Source organism: Ranitomeya imitator, chromosome 2 (genome assembly GCF_032444005.1).
Source record: "Ranitomeya imitator isolate aRanImi1 chromosome 2, aRanImi1.pri, whole genome shotgun sequence".
Classification (NCBI taxonomy): Eukaryota; Metazoa; Chordata; class Amphibia; order Anura; family Dendrobatidae; genus Ranitomeya; species Ranitomeya imitator.
Genome location: NC_091283.1, coordinates 133,388,190 through 133,402,267, shown reverse-complemented (window position 1 = coordinate 133,402,267; position 14,078 = coordinate 133,388,190). Strand labels below are relative to the sequence as shown.

The 14,078-nt window shown below is 47.7% G+C and overlaps 1 protein-coding gene across 3 annotated transcripts in view; it reads left to right on the top strand.

Annotated features, from left to right (window-relative positions):
- ITGB1BP2 (integrin subunit beta 1 binding protein 2) overlaps positions 1–14,078 on the top strand; it is a 75,212-nt gene that overhangs the window by 34,883 nt on the left and 26,251 nt on the right. The window contains exons 3-6 of one of the 3 annotated variants that reach the window (XM_069747271.1): positions 11,525–11,719; positions 12,369–12,529; positions 13,038–13,087; positions 13,181–13,237. In XM_069747271.1, the coding sequence (XP_069603372.1) occupies positions 11,525–11,719; positions 12,369–12,529; positions 13,038–13,087; positions 13,181–13,237 (463 nt within the window). Of the gene's footprint in view, positions 1–11,524; positions 11,720–12,368; positions 12,530–13,019; positions 13,088–13,180; positions 13,238–14,078 lie in introns of all 3 variants that reach the window. The other 2 variants (XM_069747270.1, XM_069747272.1) reach the window with 2 other exon arrangements.

Sequence of the window (14,078 nt, the reverse complement as noted above, 5' to 3'; positions counted from 1 at the left end):
GCTTTTTCGTTGGCGTTTTTTGGGGCATTTCGCCTGGGGGAGTTGGTTAGCCCTTCAAGATGTAAGGGAGGGGGTTTACGGAGAGAGGACGTGGATGTTACGTCTGACAAGGTGGTGGTGTTTATTAGGTCGTCAAAAACGGACGTAACTGGCAAAGGTTGCAAATTGGTGTTATTTCAAGTTCCAAATTGTCCATTATGTCCGGTAACCTGCGTGGATAGGTTGATGAGAAGAGGGGGTGTATTATCCGACCCACTGTTGGTTCATGCGGATGGTTCTTTCTTGTCGCGCTACCAATTTGTTTCAGTATTTCGGAAGTGTTTGGAGAAGCGGGGAATTTCGCCGGCAAATTACAGCGGCCATTCATTTCGGATAGGGGCTGCAACAGAAGCAGCCAGGAGAGGGTTGGGGGATGAAGTGGTTAAAAGAATTGGGCGGTGGGAATCAGAAAGATTCCGGTCTTATGTTCGCCCGGATCTGGTCTAATTTCACAGGGTCACGTATTCGGTGGGATTTTCTCGAATTGATCGGTGTTCATGTTTATTCTCTTACAGAACACGAAAAAAGGCTGGTGTGGATAATAGGACACTCGTTCGTGTTCTGGGCGGCGGAGAGGGCAGCGGTTCGTTCGGATGGCCGGCAGTTGGGTTTTTCACGGGACGTCGTGACGCTGAGATGGATCGGAAAAAGGGGGATGACTTGGAGTCAATTTTTGCCTGAGTTTCATCGTTTCGTGCGGTGGGATCAGGCCCCACAAATTTTAGTTATTCACCTGGGGGGTAATGACTTGGGGAAGAGGCCGTGCAGGGAACTTATAAAAGATATTAAGTTCGACATGTTGAGGTTGTGGGCAATGTTTCCAAAGGTCTTGGTGGTTTGGTCGGACATCGTCCCGCGGAAGGTTTGGCGGGGTGCTAGGTCACCAGAAGGGGTGAACAGGGCGAGGATCAAGCTGAACAAAGCTGTTTCGCGGTTCATGGCAAGGAACGGAGCGGTAGTGGTGCGGCACATAAATCTGGAGTCCGGCACGAGAGGTTATTCGAGGTTGGATGGGGTGCATTTGAATGCAGTTGGCACCGATATGTGGTGTTTGGCGATCCAAGAGGGCATCGAAACAGCTTTGAAGGTGTGGAGGGACATAAATGGCTAAGGAGTTAGTGCATTTATGTTTGTGGCTGGGGTGGTGGTCCTCGAAGTTGGTGGAAGTGGAAAATGGCGGATTGATGGGGGGGATCTCAATAGGTCCTGGACTCCCCGGGGTGATTTGAAATGGTAAAAGGGGTATAGATAATCCCGTGGAGGGGATTATTAGGGGACCCACAAACAGGTGTGCGGTTTTGGCCTGGCGGGTGGAGTTTGCCTCCGAGCTGGTGCATAGCGGCTGGGGGTAAGGCGGTTAAAAGGCCAAAATAGGTGGGACGGTTGGCTGGAAAATGTTTAATACAGGTTTCGGGCTTTGAGGATCATCCACTTCCGGGGTTTACTGTTATTATATTGCTGTATGTTAAATGTTAATAAACGGCTGCTGTGGCCAATTAATCCAACCTAATTGTCGTGTGTTTAATAGGGGGCATTCCTTTGCCGCAAAAAAAGGGGGAGGCGGCCGTTATCCTGGGGGTATCATAAGGTAAGGTAAAGGGTTCTACATTAGAGCTCACAGGAGTCACGGATACCCATTGTCAAGAAAGGCCGTACTGGGCCTCTGGCTCTTAGGGGAGGCCGCCATGACAGGGTGACGTGGGACAGTAGGGAGCTCTTAGGAAGGTTGAGGGGTTATGGGGTTAACAGGAGTTGAGGGGAGGGTTGGAGTTTTTTGAATTTGAAAAGGAAGGAGGGGTCGGAGACAGGGCAAGGGGGGGACTTTATAAAAGGGGGTGGCCACGTGAGGGGGGAACCATTTGGGTACTCACCAGCCACAGAAGAGAAGCTCCCACCCACCCTCCCTTTGTAATTAAGGTTTTAAAGTTAGTATCAACTGTTATTAGTACGAGGTTAGAGCTAGGATGCTTAACATTATGAATGTACTTTTGTAGATTTACGTATGGAAGATCTTATGTCGCGGCAGCATGGCTGGGGTGGTGGTCCTCGAAGTTGGTGGAAGTGGAAAATGGCGGATTGATGGGGGGGGGGGGGATCTTAATAGGTCCTGGACTCCCCGGGGTGATTTGAAATGGTAAAAGGGGTATAGATAATCCCGTGGAGGGGATTATTAGGGGACCCACAAACAGGTGTGCGGTTTTGGCCTGGCGGGTGGAGTTTGCCTCCGAGCTGGTGCATAGTGGCTGGGGGTAAGGCGGTTAAAAGGCCAAAATAGGTGGGACGGTTGGCTGGAAAATGTTTAATACAGGTTTCAGGCTTCGAGGATCATCCACTTCCGGTGTTTACTGTTATTATATTGTTGTATGTTAAATGTTAATAAACGGCTGCTGTGGCCAATTAATCCAACCTAATTGTCGTGTGTTTAATAGGGGGCATTCCTTTGCCGCAAAAAAAGGGGGAGGCGGCCGTTATCCCGGGGGTGTCATAAGGTAAGGTAAAAGGTTTTACATTAGAGCTCACAGGAGTCACGGACAGGGTCGGACTGGGGCACCGGGACACCGGAGAATCCTCCGGTGGGCCCCGCCCCCAGCTCCTGCCTCCTTCAATTGTGCCTGCCCTGCATCATGCTCATAGCTTGCGCACAGCAGTGCGCACTTTATTGTATAGGCGGCACAGCTGGCAGACTGCACAGGTGATGGAAAGTGCAGGAGCAGCTCCTTCACATCACCTGCTGCCGCTGCCATTATTCTGCCAGGAGAGCTGTGTGTGCAGAGTGCCGACTCCCACTTCAGCCAGCAGTCAGAGGAACAGCTGACTGTGAGGCTGAGGAGACACGCACACAACAGCTGACCCGCAGTCACCTGTTTCCTGTGCTCTGTCCCTCTGCTCCTCTTCCACAATCCACAAATCCCTGGACAGCAGTGTAAACCTTGATTGGCTGCAATTCAGCCAATCAGCGTTAGTTTTCTTTGTGTGAGCTCACAGCACAGCTCAGGCAAGGAGCTGTGCTGTGATTGGTCAGCTGTGCTGCCCAAGCAGCAGTGGAGCAGAGAGAGTCTGATGGCTGCAGTCAGTGTGACTGTAAGTACATCACTATATGATGCCTGCACCTCAGTAGATCTCCGGCCACAGAGGCAGTTAGGGGAGGGGGCCCCATGCATCCTAAAGGTGACATGGGGAGGGGGCCCACAGTGATATTCTAATTTTCTTGTGGACCCCCTCCCCTATTGTGTCAAACACCTCTATTTTACTGTGGCTCCCCTTTCCCTCTCTGACTAGGCCCATAGGAAATCAGAGGTGACATAGTGGGGGAGGGGCCCACAAAATATTGGGTGACACAGTGGGGGAGGGGGCCCACAGGAAAATAGGTGACACAGTGGGGGACTGGGCCTACAGGAAAATAGAGGTGACAGTGGGGGAGGGGGCCCACAGGAAAATAGAGGTGACACAGTGGGGAGGGGGCCCACAGGAAAATAGAGGTGACAGTGGGGGAGGGGGCCCACAGCAAAATAGAGGTGACAGTGGGGGAGGGGGCCCACAGCAAAATAGAGGTGACAGTGGGGGAGGGGGCCCACAAGAAAATAGAGGTGACAGTGGGGGAGGGGGCCCACAGGAAAATAGAGGTGACACAGTGGGGAGGGGGCCCACAGGAAAATAGAGGTGACAGTGGGGGAGGGGGCCCACAGCAAAATAGAGGTGACACAGTGGGGTAGGGGGCCCACAGGAAAATAGAGGTGACAGTGGGGGAGGGGGCCCACAGGAAAATAGAGGTGACAGTGGGGGAGGGGGCCCACAGGAAAATAGGTGACACAGTGGGGGACTGGGCCTACAGGAAAATAGAGGTGACAGTGGGGGAGGGGGCCCACAGGAAAATAGAGGTGACACAGTGGGGAGGGGGCCCACAGGAAAATAGAGGTGACAGTGGGGGAGGGGGCCCACAGCAAAATAGAGGTGACAGTGGGGGAGGGGGCCCACAGCAAAATAGAGGTGACAGTGGGGGAGGGGGCCCACAAGAAAATAGAGGTGACAGTGGGGGAGGGGGCCCACAGGAAAATAGAGGTGACACAGTGGGGAGGGGGCCCACAGGAAAATAGAGGTGACAGTGGGGGAGGGGGCCCACAGCAAAATAGAGGTGACACAGTGGGGTAGGGGGCCCACAGGAAAATAGAGGTGACAGTGGGGGAAGGGGCCCACAGGAAAATAGAGGTGACAGTGGGGGAGGGGGCCCACAGGAAAATAGAGGTGACACAGTGGGGAGGGGGCCCACAGGAAAATAGAGGTGACAGTGGGGGAGGGGGCCCACAGCAAAATAGGTGTCACAGTGGGGGAGGGGGCCCACAGGAAAATAGGTGACACAGTGGGGGAGGGGGCCCACAGGAAAATAGAGGTGACACAGTGGGGGAGGGGGCCCACAGGAAAATAGAGATGACACAGTGGGGGAGGGGGCCCACAGGAAAATAGAGATGACACAGTGGGGGAGGGGGCCCACAGGAAAATAGAGGTGACACAGTGGGGGAGGGGGCCCACAGGAAAATAGAGGTGACAGTGGGGGAGGGGGCCCACAGCAAAATAGAGGTGACACAGTGGGGTAGGGGGCCCACAGGAAAATAGAGGTGACACAGTGGGGGAGGGGGCCCACAGGAAAATAGAGATGACACAGTGGGGGAGGGGGCCCACAGGAAAATAGAGGTGACAGTGGGGGAGGGGGCCCACAGCAAAATAGAGGTGACAGTGGGGGAGGGGGCCCACAGGAAAATAGAGGTGACGCAGTGGGGGAGGGGGCCCACAGGAAAATAGAGGTGACGCAGTGGGGGAGGGGGCCCACAGGAAAATAGAGATAGCACAGTGGGGGAGGGGGCCCACAGGATATTGGGTGACACAGTGGTGACGGTGGTCCTCAGGTAACACCTTTGCGACATCTGCCTTACATGTATGGCGCGTGTTAAATGCAAGTGTCAATCTCTGACAGCAGCATATAACACATGCCAACATGCGTGCGCATCATTCTCTCACCCATTGGCACCCATGAATTGATCGTGGGTCGTCGATGGGTTGTCATGACAGCCTGGGGTCTTCTTCCTGTAGCCGAGCTTTAAAGGAGACTGTGATTTCTGCTATCTGCAGTGATGCTGTGGCATCACTGTATATAATAGCACATGCGATCGGATGATCGCATCTTCATGTCCTCTAAGGGGGCTATCTGTACCAGTGAAAGGTAAAAACAAAATTTAAAAAATTCCAAAAAGTTCAAATCACCCCTTTTTATTCAATTGAAAATAAATATATTTAAAAAATAAAAAAACAACACATATTTGGCATTGCTGGGTTCAGAAAAGTCCGATCTATCAAAATATAAAAACAATTAACTCGATCAGTAAACACCGTAAACAGAAACAACTAAAAAATTCCAAATGTCCTTTTTTCGGGTCGCCACAATTCCACAAAAAAGGCTATAACAAGTGATGAAAAAAATCACATCTATACCAAAATCATACTAATAAAAACAATGTCTCGCCCCCAACAGAAACCTTCCCTGTGTGTAATAAAATACGCAGCAGTCGCCGTCTTCTGCCGCTGTGTCGTTGCTTCTGTCTTCTTCATTGCAGTGGAATATGGCCACCGGTAAGTATTTTACTACACACACTGGACCTACATTACTGCTCTCCTGTGTAATGTAGTATATAGAGGATCTGTCAGCTCTCCCGTGTGGTGTAGTATATAGAGGATCTGTCAGCTCTCCTGTGCGGTGTAGTATATAGAGGATCTGTCAGCTCTCCCGTGTGGTGTAGTATATAGAGGATCTGTCAGCTCTCCTGTGTGGTGTAGTATATAGAGGATCTGTCAGCTCTCCTGTGTGGTGTATATAGAGGATCTGTCAGCTCTCCTGTGTGGTGTAATATATAGAGGATCTGTCAGCTCTCCTGTGTGGTGTAGTATATAGAGGATCTGTCAGCTCTCCTGTGCGGTGTAGTATATAGAGGATCTGTCAGCTCTCCTGTGTGGTGTAGTATATAGAGGATCTGTCAGCTCTCCTGTGTGGTGTAGTATATAGAGGATCTGTCAGCTCTCCTGTGCGGTGTAGTATATAGAGGATCTGTCAGCTCTCCTGTGCGGTGTAGTATATAGAGGATCTGTCAGCTCTCCTGTGTGGTGTAGTATATAGAGGATCTGTCAGCACTCGTGTGCGGTGTAGTATATAGAGGATCTGTCAGCTCTCCTGTGTGGTGTAGTATATAGAGGATCTGTCAGCTCTCCTGTGTGGTGTAGTATATAGAGGATCTGTCAGCTCTCCTGTGCGGTGTAGTATATAGAGGATCTGTCAGCTCTCCCGTGTGGTGTAGTATATAGAGGATCTGTCAGCTCTCCTGTGTGGTGTAGTATATAGAGGATCTGTCAGCTCTCCTGTGCGGTGTAGTATATAGAGGATCTGTCAGCTCTCCCGTGTGGTGTAGTATATAGAGGATCTGTCAGCTCTCCTGTGTGGTGTAGTATATAGAGGATCTGTCAGCTCTCCTGTGCGGTGTAGTATATAGAGGATCTGTCAGCTCTCCCGTGTGGTGTAGTATATAGAGGATCTGTCAGCTCTCCTGTGTGGTGTAGTATATAGAGGATCTGTCAGCTCTCCTGTGCGGTGTAGTATATAGAGGATCTGTCAGCTCTCCCGTGTGGTGTAGTATATAGAGGATCTGTCAGCTCTCCTGTGTGGTGTAGTATATAGAGGATCTGTCAGCTCTCCTGTGTGGTGTAGTATATAGAGGATCTGTCAGCTCTCCTGTGCGGTGTAGTATATAGAGGATCTGTCAGCTCTCCTGTGCGGTGTAGTATATAGAGGATCTGTCAGCTCTCCCGTGTGGTGCAGTATATAGAGGATCTGTCAGCTCTCCTGTGTGGTGTAGTATATAGAGGATCTGTCAGCTCTCCTGTGCGGTGTAGTATATAGAGGATCTGTCAGCTCTCCTGTGTGGTGTAGTATATAGAGGATCTGTCAGCTCTCCTGTGCGGTGTAGTATATAGAGGATCTGTCAGCTCTCCTGTGCGGTGTAGTATATAGAGGATCTGTCAGCTCTCCTGTGCGGTGTAGTATATAGAGGATCTGTCAGCTCTCCCGTGTGGTGCAGTATATAGAGGATCTGTCAGCTCTCCTGTGTGGTGTAGTATATAGAGGATCTGTCAGCTCTCCTGTGCGGTGTAGTATATAGAGGATCTGTCAGCTCTCCCGTGTGGTGTAGTATATAGAGGATCTGTCAGCTCTCCTGTGTGGTGTAGTATATAGAGGATCTGTCAGCTCTCCTGTGCGGTGTAGTATATAGAGGATCTGTCAGCTCTCCCGTGTGGTGTAGTATATAGAGGATCTGTCAGCTCTCCTGTGTGGTGTAGTATATAGAGGATCTGTCAGCTCTCCTGTGCGGTGTAGTATATAGAGGATCTGTCAGCTCTCCCGTGTGGTGTAGTATATAGAGGATCTGTCAGCTCTCCTGTGTGGTGTAGTATATAGAGGATCTGTCAGCTCTCCTGTGCGGTGTAGTATATAGAGGATCTGTCAGCTCTCCCGTGTGGTGTAGTATATAGAGGATCTGTCAGCTCTCCTGTGTGGTGTAGTATATAGAGGATCTGTCAGCTCTCCTGTGTGGTGTAGTATATAGAGGATCTGTCAGCTCTCCTGTGCGGTGTAGTATATAGAGGATCTGTCAGCTCTCCTGTGCGGTGTAGTATATAGAGGATCTGTCAGCTCTCCTGTGCGGTGTAGTATATAGAGGATCTGTCAGCTCTCCCGTGTGGTGCAGTATATAGAGGATCTGTCAGCTCTCCTGTGTGGTGTAGTATATAGAGGATCTGTCAGCTCTCCTGTGTGGTGTAGTATATAGAGGATCTGTCAGCTCTCCTGTGTGGTGTAGTATATAGAGGATCTGTCAGCTCTCCTGTGCGGTGTAGTATATAGAGGATCTGTCAGCTCTCCTGTGCGGTGTAGTATATAGAGGATCTGTCAGCTCTCCCGTGTGGTGTAGTATATAGAGGATCTGTCAGCTCTCCTGTGTGGTGTAGTATATAGAGGATCTGTCAGCTCTCCTGTGCGGTGTAGTATATAGAGGATCTGTCAGCTCTCCCGTGTGGTGTAGTATATAGAGGATCTGTCAGCTCTCCTGTGTGGTGTAGTATATAGAGGATCTGTCAGCTCTCCTGTGCGGTGTAGTATATAGAGGATCTGTCAGCTCTCCCGTGTGGTGTAGTATATAGAGGATCTGTCAGCTCTCCTGTGTGGTGTAGTATATAGAGGATCTGTCAGCTCTCCTGTGCGGTGTAGTATATAGAGGATCTGTCAGCTCTCCCGTGTGGTGTAGTATATAGAGGATCTGTCAGCTCTCCTGTGTGGTGTAGTATATAGAGGATCTGTCAGCTCTCCTGTGCGGTGTAGTATATAGAGGATCTGTCAGCTCTCCCGTGTGGTGTAGTATATAGAGGATCTGTCAGCTCTCCTGTGTGGTGTAGTATATAGAGGATCTGTCAGCTCTCCTGTGCGGTGTAGTATATAGAGGATCTGTCAGCTCTCCCGTGTGGTGTAGTATATAGAGGATCTGTCAGCTCTCCTGTGTGGTGTAGTATATAGAGGATCTGTCAGCTCTCCTGTGTGGTGTAGTATATAGAGGATCTGTCAGCTCTCCTGTGTGGTGTAGTATATAGAGGATCTGTCAGCTCTCCTGTGTGGTGTAGTATATAGAGGATCTGTCAGCTCTCCTGTGTGGTGTAGTATATAGAGGATCTGTCAGCTCTCCTGTGTGGTGTAATATATAGAGGATCTGTCAGCTCTCCTGTGTGGTGTAGTATATAGAGGATCTGTCAGCTCTCCTGTGTGGTGTAGTATATAGAGGATCTGTCAGCTCTCCTGTGTGGTGTAGTATATAGAGGATCTGTCAGCTCTCCTGTGTGGTGTAGTATATAGAGGATCTGTCAGCTCTCCTGTGTGGTGTAGTATATAGAGGATCTGTCAGCTCTCCTGTGTGGTGTAGTATATAGAGGATCTGTCAGCTCTCCTGTGTGGTGTAGTATATAGAGGATCTGTCAGCTCTCCTGTGTGGTGTAGTATATAGAGGATCTGTCAGCTCTCCTGTGTGGTGTAGTATATAGAGGATCTGTCAGCTCTCCTGTGTGGTGTAGTATATAGAGGACCTGTCAGCTCTCCTGTGTGGTGTAGTATATAGAGGATCTGTCAGCTCTCCTGTGTGGTGTAGTATATAGAGGATCTGTCAGCTCTCCTGTGTGGTGTAGTATATAGAGGATCTGTCAGCACTCGTGTGTGGTGTAGTATATAGAGGATCTGTCAGCACTCGTGTGTGGTGTAGTATATAGAGGATCTGTCAGCTCTCCTGTGTGGTGTAGTATATAGAGGATCTGTCAGCTCTCCTGTGCGGTGTAGTATATAGAGGACCTGTCAGCTCTCCTGTGTGGTGTAGTATATAGAGGATCTGTCAGCTCTCCTGTGTGGTGTAGTATATAGAGGATCTGTCAGCTCTCCTGTGTGGTGTAGTATATAGAGGATCTGTCAGCTCTCCTGTGCGGTGTAGTATATAGAGGATCTGTCAGCACTCGTGTGTGGTGTAGTATATAGAGGATCTGTCAGCTCTCCTGTGTGGTGTAGTATATAGAGGATCTGTCAGCTCTCCTGTGCGGTGTAGTATATAGAGGATCTGTCAGCTCTCCTGTGTGGTGTAGTATATAGAGGATCTGTCAGCTCTCCTGTGTGGTGTAGTATATAGAGGATCTGTCAGCACTCGTGTGTGGTGTAGTATATAGAGGATCTGTCAGCACTCGTGTGTGGTGTAGTATATAGAGGATCTGTCAGCTCTCCTGTGTGGTGTAGTATATAGAGGATCTGTCAGCTCTCCTGTGCGGTGTAGTATATAGAGGATCTGTCAGCTCTCCTGTGTGGTGTAATATATAGAGGATCTGTCAGCTCTCCTGTGTGGTGTAGTATATAGAGGATCTGTCAGCTCTCCTGTGTGGTGTAGTATATAGAGGATCTGTCAGCTCTCCTGTGCGGTGTAGTATATAGAGGATCTGCCAGCTATCCTGTGTGGTGTAGTATATAGAGGATCTGTCAGCTCTCCTGTGCGGTGTAGTATATAGAGGATCTGTCAGCACTCCTGTGTGGTGTAGTATATAGAGGATCTGTCAGCTCTCCTGTGTGGTGTAGTATATAGAGGATCTGTCAGCTCTCCTGTGTGGTGTAGTATATAGAGGATCTGTCAGCTCTCCTGTGTGGTGTAGTATATAGAGGATCTGTCAGCTCTCCTGTGTGGTGTAGTATATAGAGGACCTGTCAGCTCTCCTGTGTGGTGTAGTATATAGAGGATCTGTCAGCTCTCCTGTGTGGTGTAGTATATAGAGGATCTGTCAGCTCTCCTGTGTGGTGTAGTATATAGAGGATCTGTCAGCTCTCCTGTGTGGTGTAGTATATAGAGGATCTGTCAGCTCTCCTGTGCGGTGTAGTATATAGAGGATCTGTCAGCTCTCGTGTGTGGGGTGGTATATAGGATCTATCCTGTGTGGTATTTTTAAACGGCATGGTGGGCCCCAAGAATGATTTTTCTCTGGTGGGCCCAAGGTACTCCAGTCCGACGCTGGTCACGGATACCCGTTGTCATGCACTATTATAGTAAATAGTAGTTGTTGCAATATATACAATAAGCATTATTCCTCCAACAGTGTGTGTTTTTCTTTGGCTTGTTTTTTTTTGGGGGGAGGGGGAGTTCTTGAGAACGTGGCAGTGTGATTGTGTGTCATCATCATTTTACAGCACGCAGTAAATGCTGTATTGAGTCTATATCAGTATAGACAGCTGTACAAATGTATCTTTTATGATTCATTTTAGTTATCCAATATGTTTATAATAAACGTCTGTCCATGAATTTTTAAAATGTTATTCAGAAAAAAAAAAGAATTTCAGCAAGGCTTCATGCACATAAGTGTATTTTAATAAAGGCCATGCATATCCATACATACTGTGAAAATCCTTGTATTCGTTGCATGTTATATATATCACACTGAAGTGGGCTCTTCTGGAAGGAAACACATAAAAGCATGAACAGAAGGCTCCCTGAGCAGCTCGCTATATGGCATACAATACAAAGTGGCTCAGTAGTTACCTCTGCGGCCTTCAATGACTGGAGTCTGACCAAGGACAACATCTACTGTACATAGTTTGTATGTTCTCCTGATATTTGTGTTGGCTTTCTATACTTTCCTCTCACACTTCAAAATACATACTGATCGAGAAAGAAGACTGTGAGCCCCAATGGGGACAATGAGTAAATGGCAGTGTATGTAAAGTGCTACAGAATCTTGGCACTATGTAAGTGAGCAAAATAAATAGTTTTATTTTATGAGTTAAATACTTGTGCTCTGGAGGCCTTATACTACTGCTTTTTAGTTGTTTTTTTCTCCTGTACCTCTTATTTTCTGAGAATCTGGATGTTTCTCTCTCCTCTAGATCTTTCCTGTACTTTCTGCAGCTTGGCCGGAGTGTTCGGTCTCGTCACCTGTCACAGCTATTGACATTCTTATTTCCATCTTTGGTGCTGGGCTGGCACCCACAGAATCTAAAGATAGTGCCATGTGTCCGGCCTGCACAGTGCGCTGTGCTCTCCGCCGGCCGGTCTGACACTATACTACTGCACCTCTACAGGTACTGGGCTCTCATTGTCTCACTTCTTTCTCTTATGTGTCTTTCTTATAACTGATCTGTATATTTCTTGTTATTAGGCTAGGGTCACACAAGGCTATCGGTCCGATTATGCTTTTACACTTTGATCAGAGGGTGATCCGATTTTCTCGGATGTGAAAAACATACAAAAATTTTTTCTCTTTTTATCACCATTCAGTCAGTACGTGAAAATCAGACTGCTTTCAGATGTTATCCATGTGAGGTCCAATTTTTCCAACAGACTTGAATGGCCAATAGTGTTCCGATTATTGGAGGCAATTTGCGCATGTTGCAATTTTTGCTGGAAGGAAAAAAAATCAGACATGCGCATGGCCCCATGGAATAACATGGGGGGTGAATGCTATTTGTCAAAAGATGGATAGCTCTTGTCTAATTTTTATGGTCGTCTGCACGAGTCCTAATTCTGCTCTGTGAAACGTCTTGTATCATTACTATTAGTACTTGTAGATCCCAGCATTCTGACATCTTCTTGATTTTGTGCAAATACTTAAGTGATTTTATACTAATCAATCAATTATCGGTACATGTCAGTCTTTATAATTCTGATGTTTCATGTTTCTGCATACATTGGATTTTTCTCTTCTGTACCTCTTCTTCGACTACTTCACAGCCTACTCTCCTTATCTTCTCTTTGGTATTCAATACCCATTCCTGACATGATGAGCTGTCCGGGGATTAGTCTGAATAATACACAGGACATCCAGGATCATTATTTGCTGTGTTATAACAAGGGATGCGGACAGCGATTCCTTCCCGACAGCAACGCTGCAGGTTAGTGTCTTTTATGTCCAATGTATGTGCATTTTGTAGAATAAGGGTACCGTCACACAGTGGCATTTTGATCGCTACGACGGCACGATCCGTGACTCTCCAGCATCGTAACAATATCGCTCCAGCGTCGTAGACTGCTGTCACACTTTGCAATGTACGACGCTGGAGCGATAATTTCATGACGTATGTGCGATGTAGAAGCCGTTGGTTACTATGCGCACATCGTATACAATATCGTGCACACCTTTGTTACACCATGCGATCATGCCGCCACAGCGGGACACTAGACGACGAAAGAAAGTTTCAAACGATCTGCTACGACGTACGATTCTCAGCGGGGTCCCTGATCGCAGGAGCGTGTCAGACACATCGAGATCGTAAGTATATCGCTGGAACGTCACGGATCGTGCCGTCGTAGCGATCAAAATGCCACTGTGTGACGGCACCCTAAGGGTATCAATGGCGAGGTATCTATGTAGGAATCACGTAGTGTATCTCTTGTCTCCAGACTCTTGTCTCTTCCATCCGGGATACCCTATTTTTCATGATGCTTTGAAGGTCAGTCTCAAGTCTTTTCCACCCATTAAACAATACTTGTGCTTGCTCAGATTGCCTCTTTTAACTCCTTTCATTATGTATCTCTCCTCTCAGGGCTGGTCTTGCTGTAGGAAACGCACAACAGACTTTTCTGAATTTCTAGCTATAATGGTATGCTATCGGCTATTTTTTTTTTTCAAATTGTAGCTGAGATTTGAAGAGTTTATAATATTAACTTATCTAAAGGAATACAGAATTGGCATGAGGAAACCTTTAGGCCATGCAATGCTTCTCTGGGCATTTAAATAGCTTCTTCAGAGAGAAAGAAGACAGGAACGCTTTTGTCACCCATTGGAGGTCAAGATTCTAAAAGTCATCCTATCAAAGGGTCTTGCCACATGACTTGGGGACAAAACCCTTGCAACATGTGTCTGCAAATGGAGCAAAAGGAAAAGGGATTCCAGCTTCATCAATTGCAAAATTTATTCCGAATAGAAGGATTTTGTGGTTAAAAAATAGATATAGCAACGCGTTTCGAACGCACAAACATTCTTCTAGAGCTCTGATAAAGATCACAATTTGTGCGTTCGAAACGCGCTATGTCTATTTTTCTATTTGGAATAAATTTTACGATTGATGAAGCTCGAATCCTTTTTCCTTTTTTTATGACTGCTGCCTTCTTACTAGTGCTCTTCCTCTCTAATAGGTATTTGCCCATTAAGTTACCAGAAGACCATAGCATGGCAGATAAGTCTCTATACGCCAACTGGTGCTCTCCACAAGGAGAAACTTTATCCCTTCAAGTAACAAAATGTACCTGAACCTTCAGAAAACTTTTGATGCATTAGAGCAGTGTTCCCCAACTCCGGTCCTCAAGAGCCACCAACAGGTCATGTTTTCAGGGTTTCCTTAGTAGTACACAGGTGATAATTGCATCACCTGCACAGGCAAGCATTCACTGACCTGTGTAATGCTAAAGAAATCCTCAAAACATGACCTGTTGGTGGCTCTT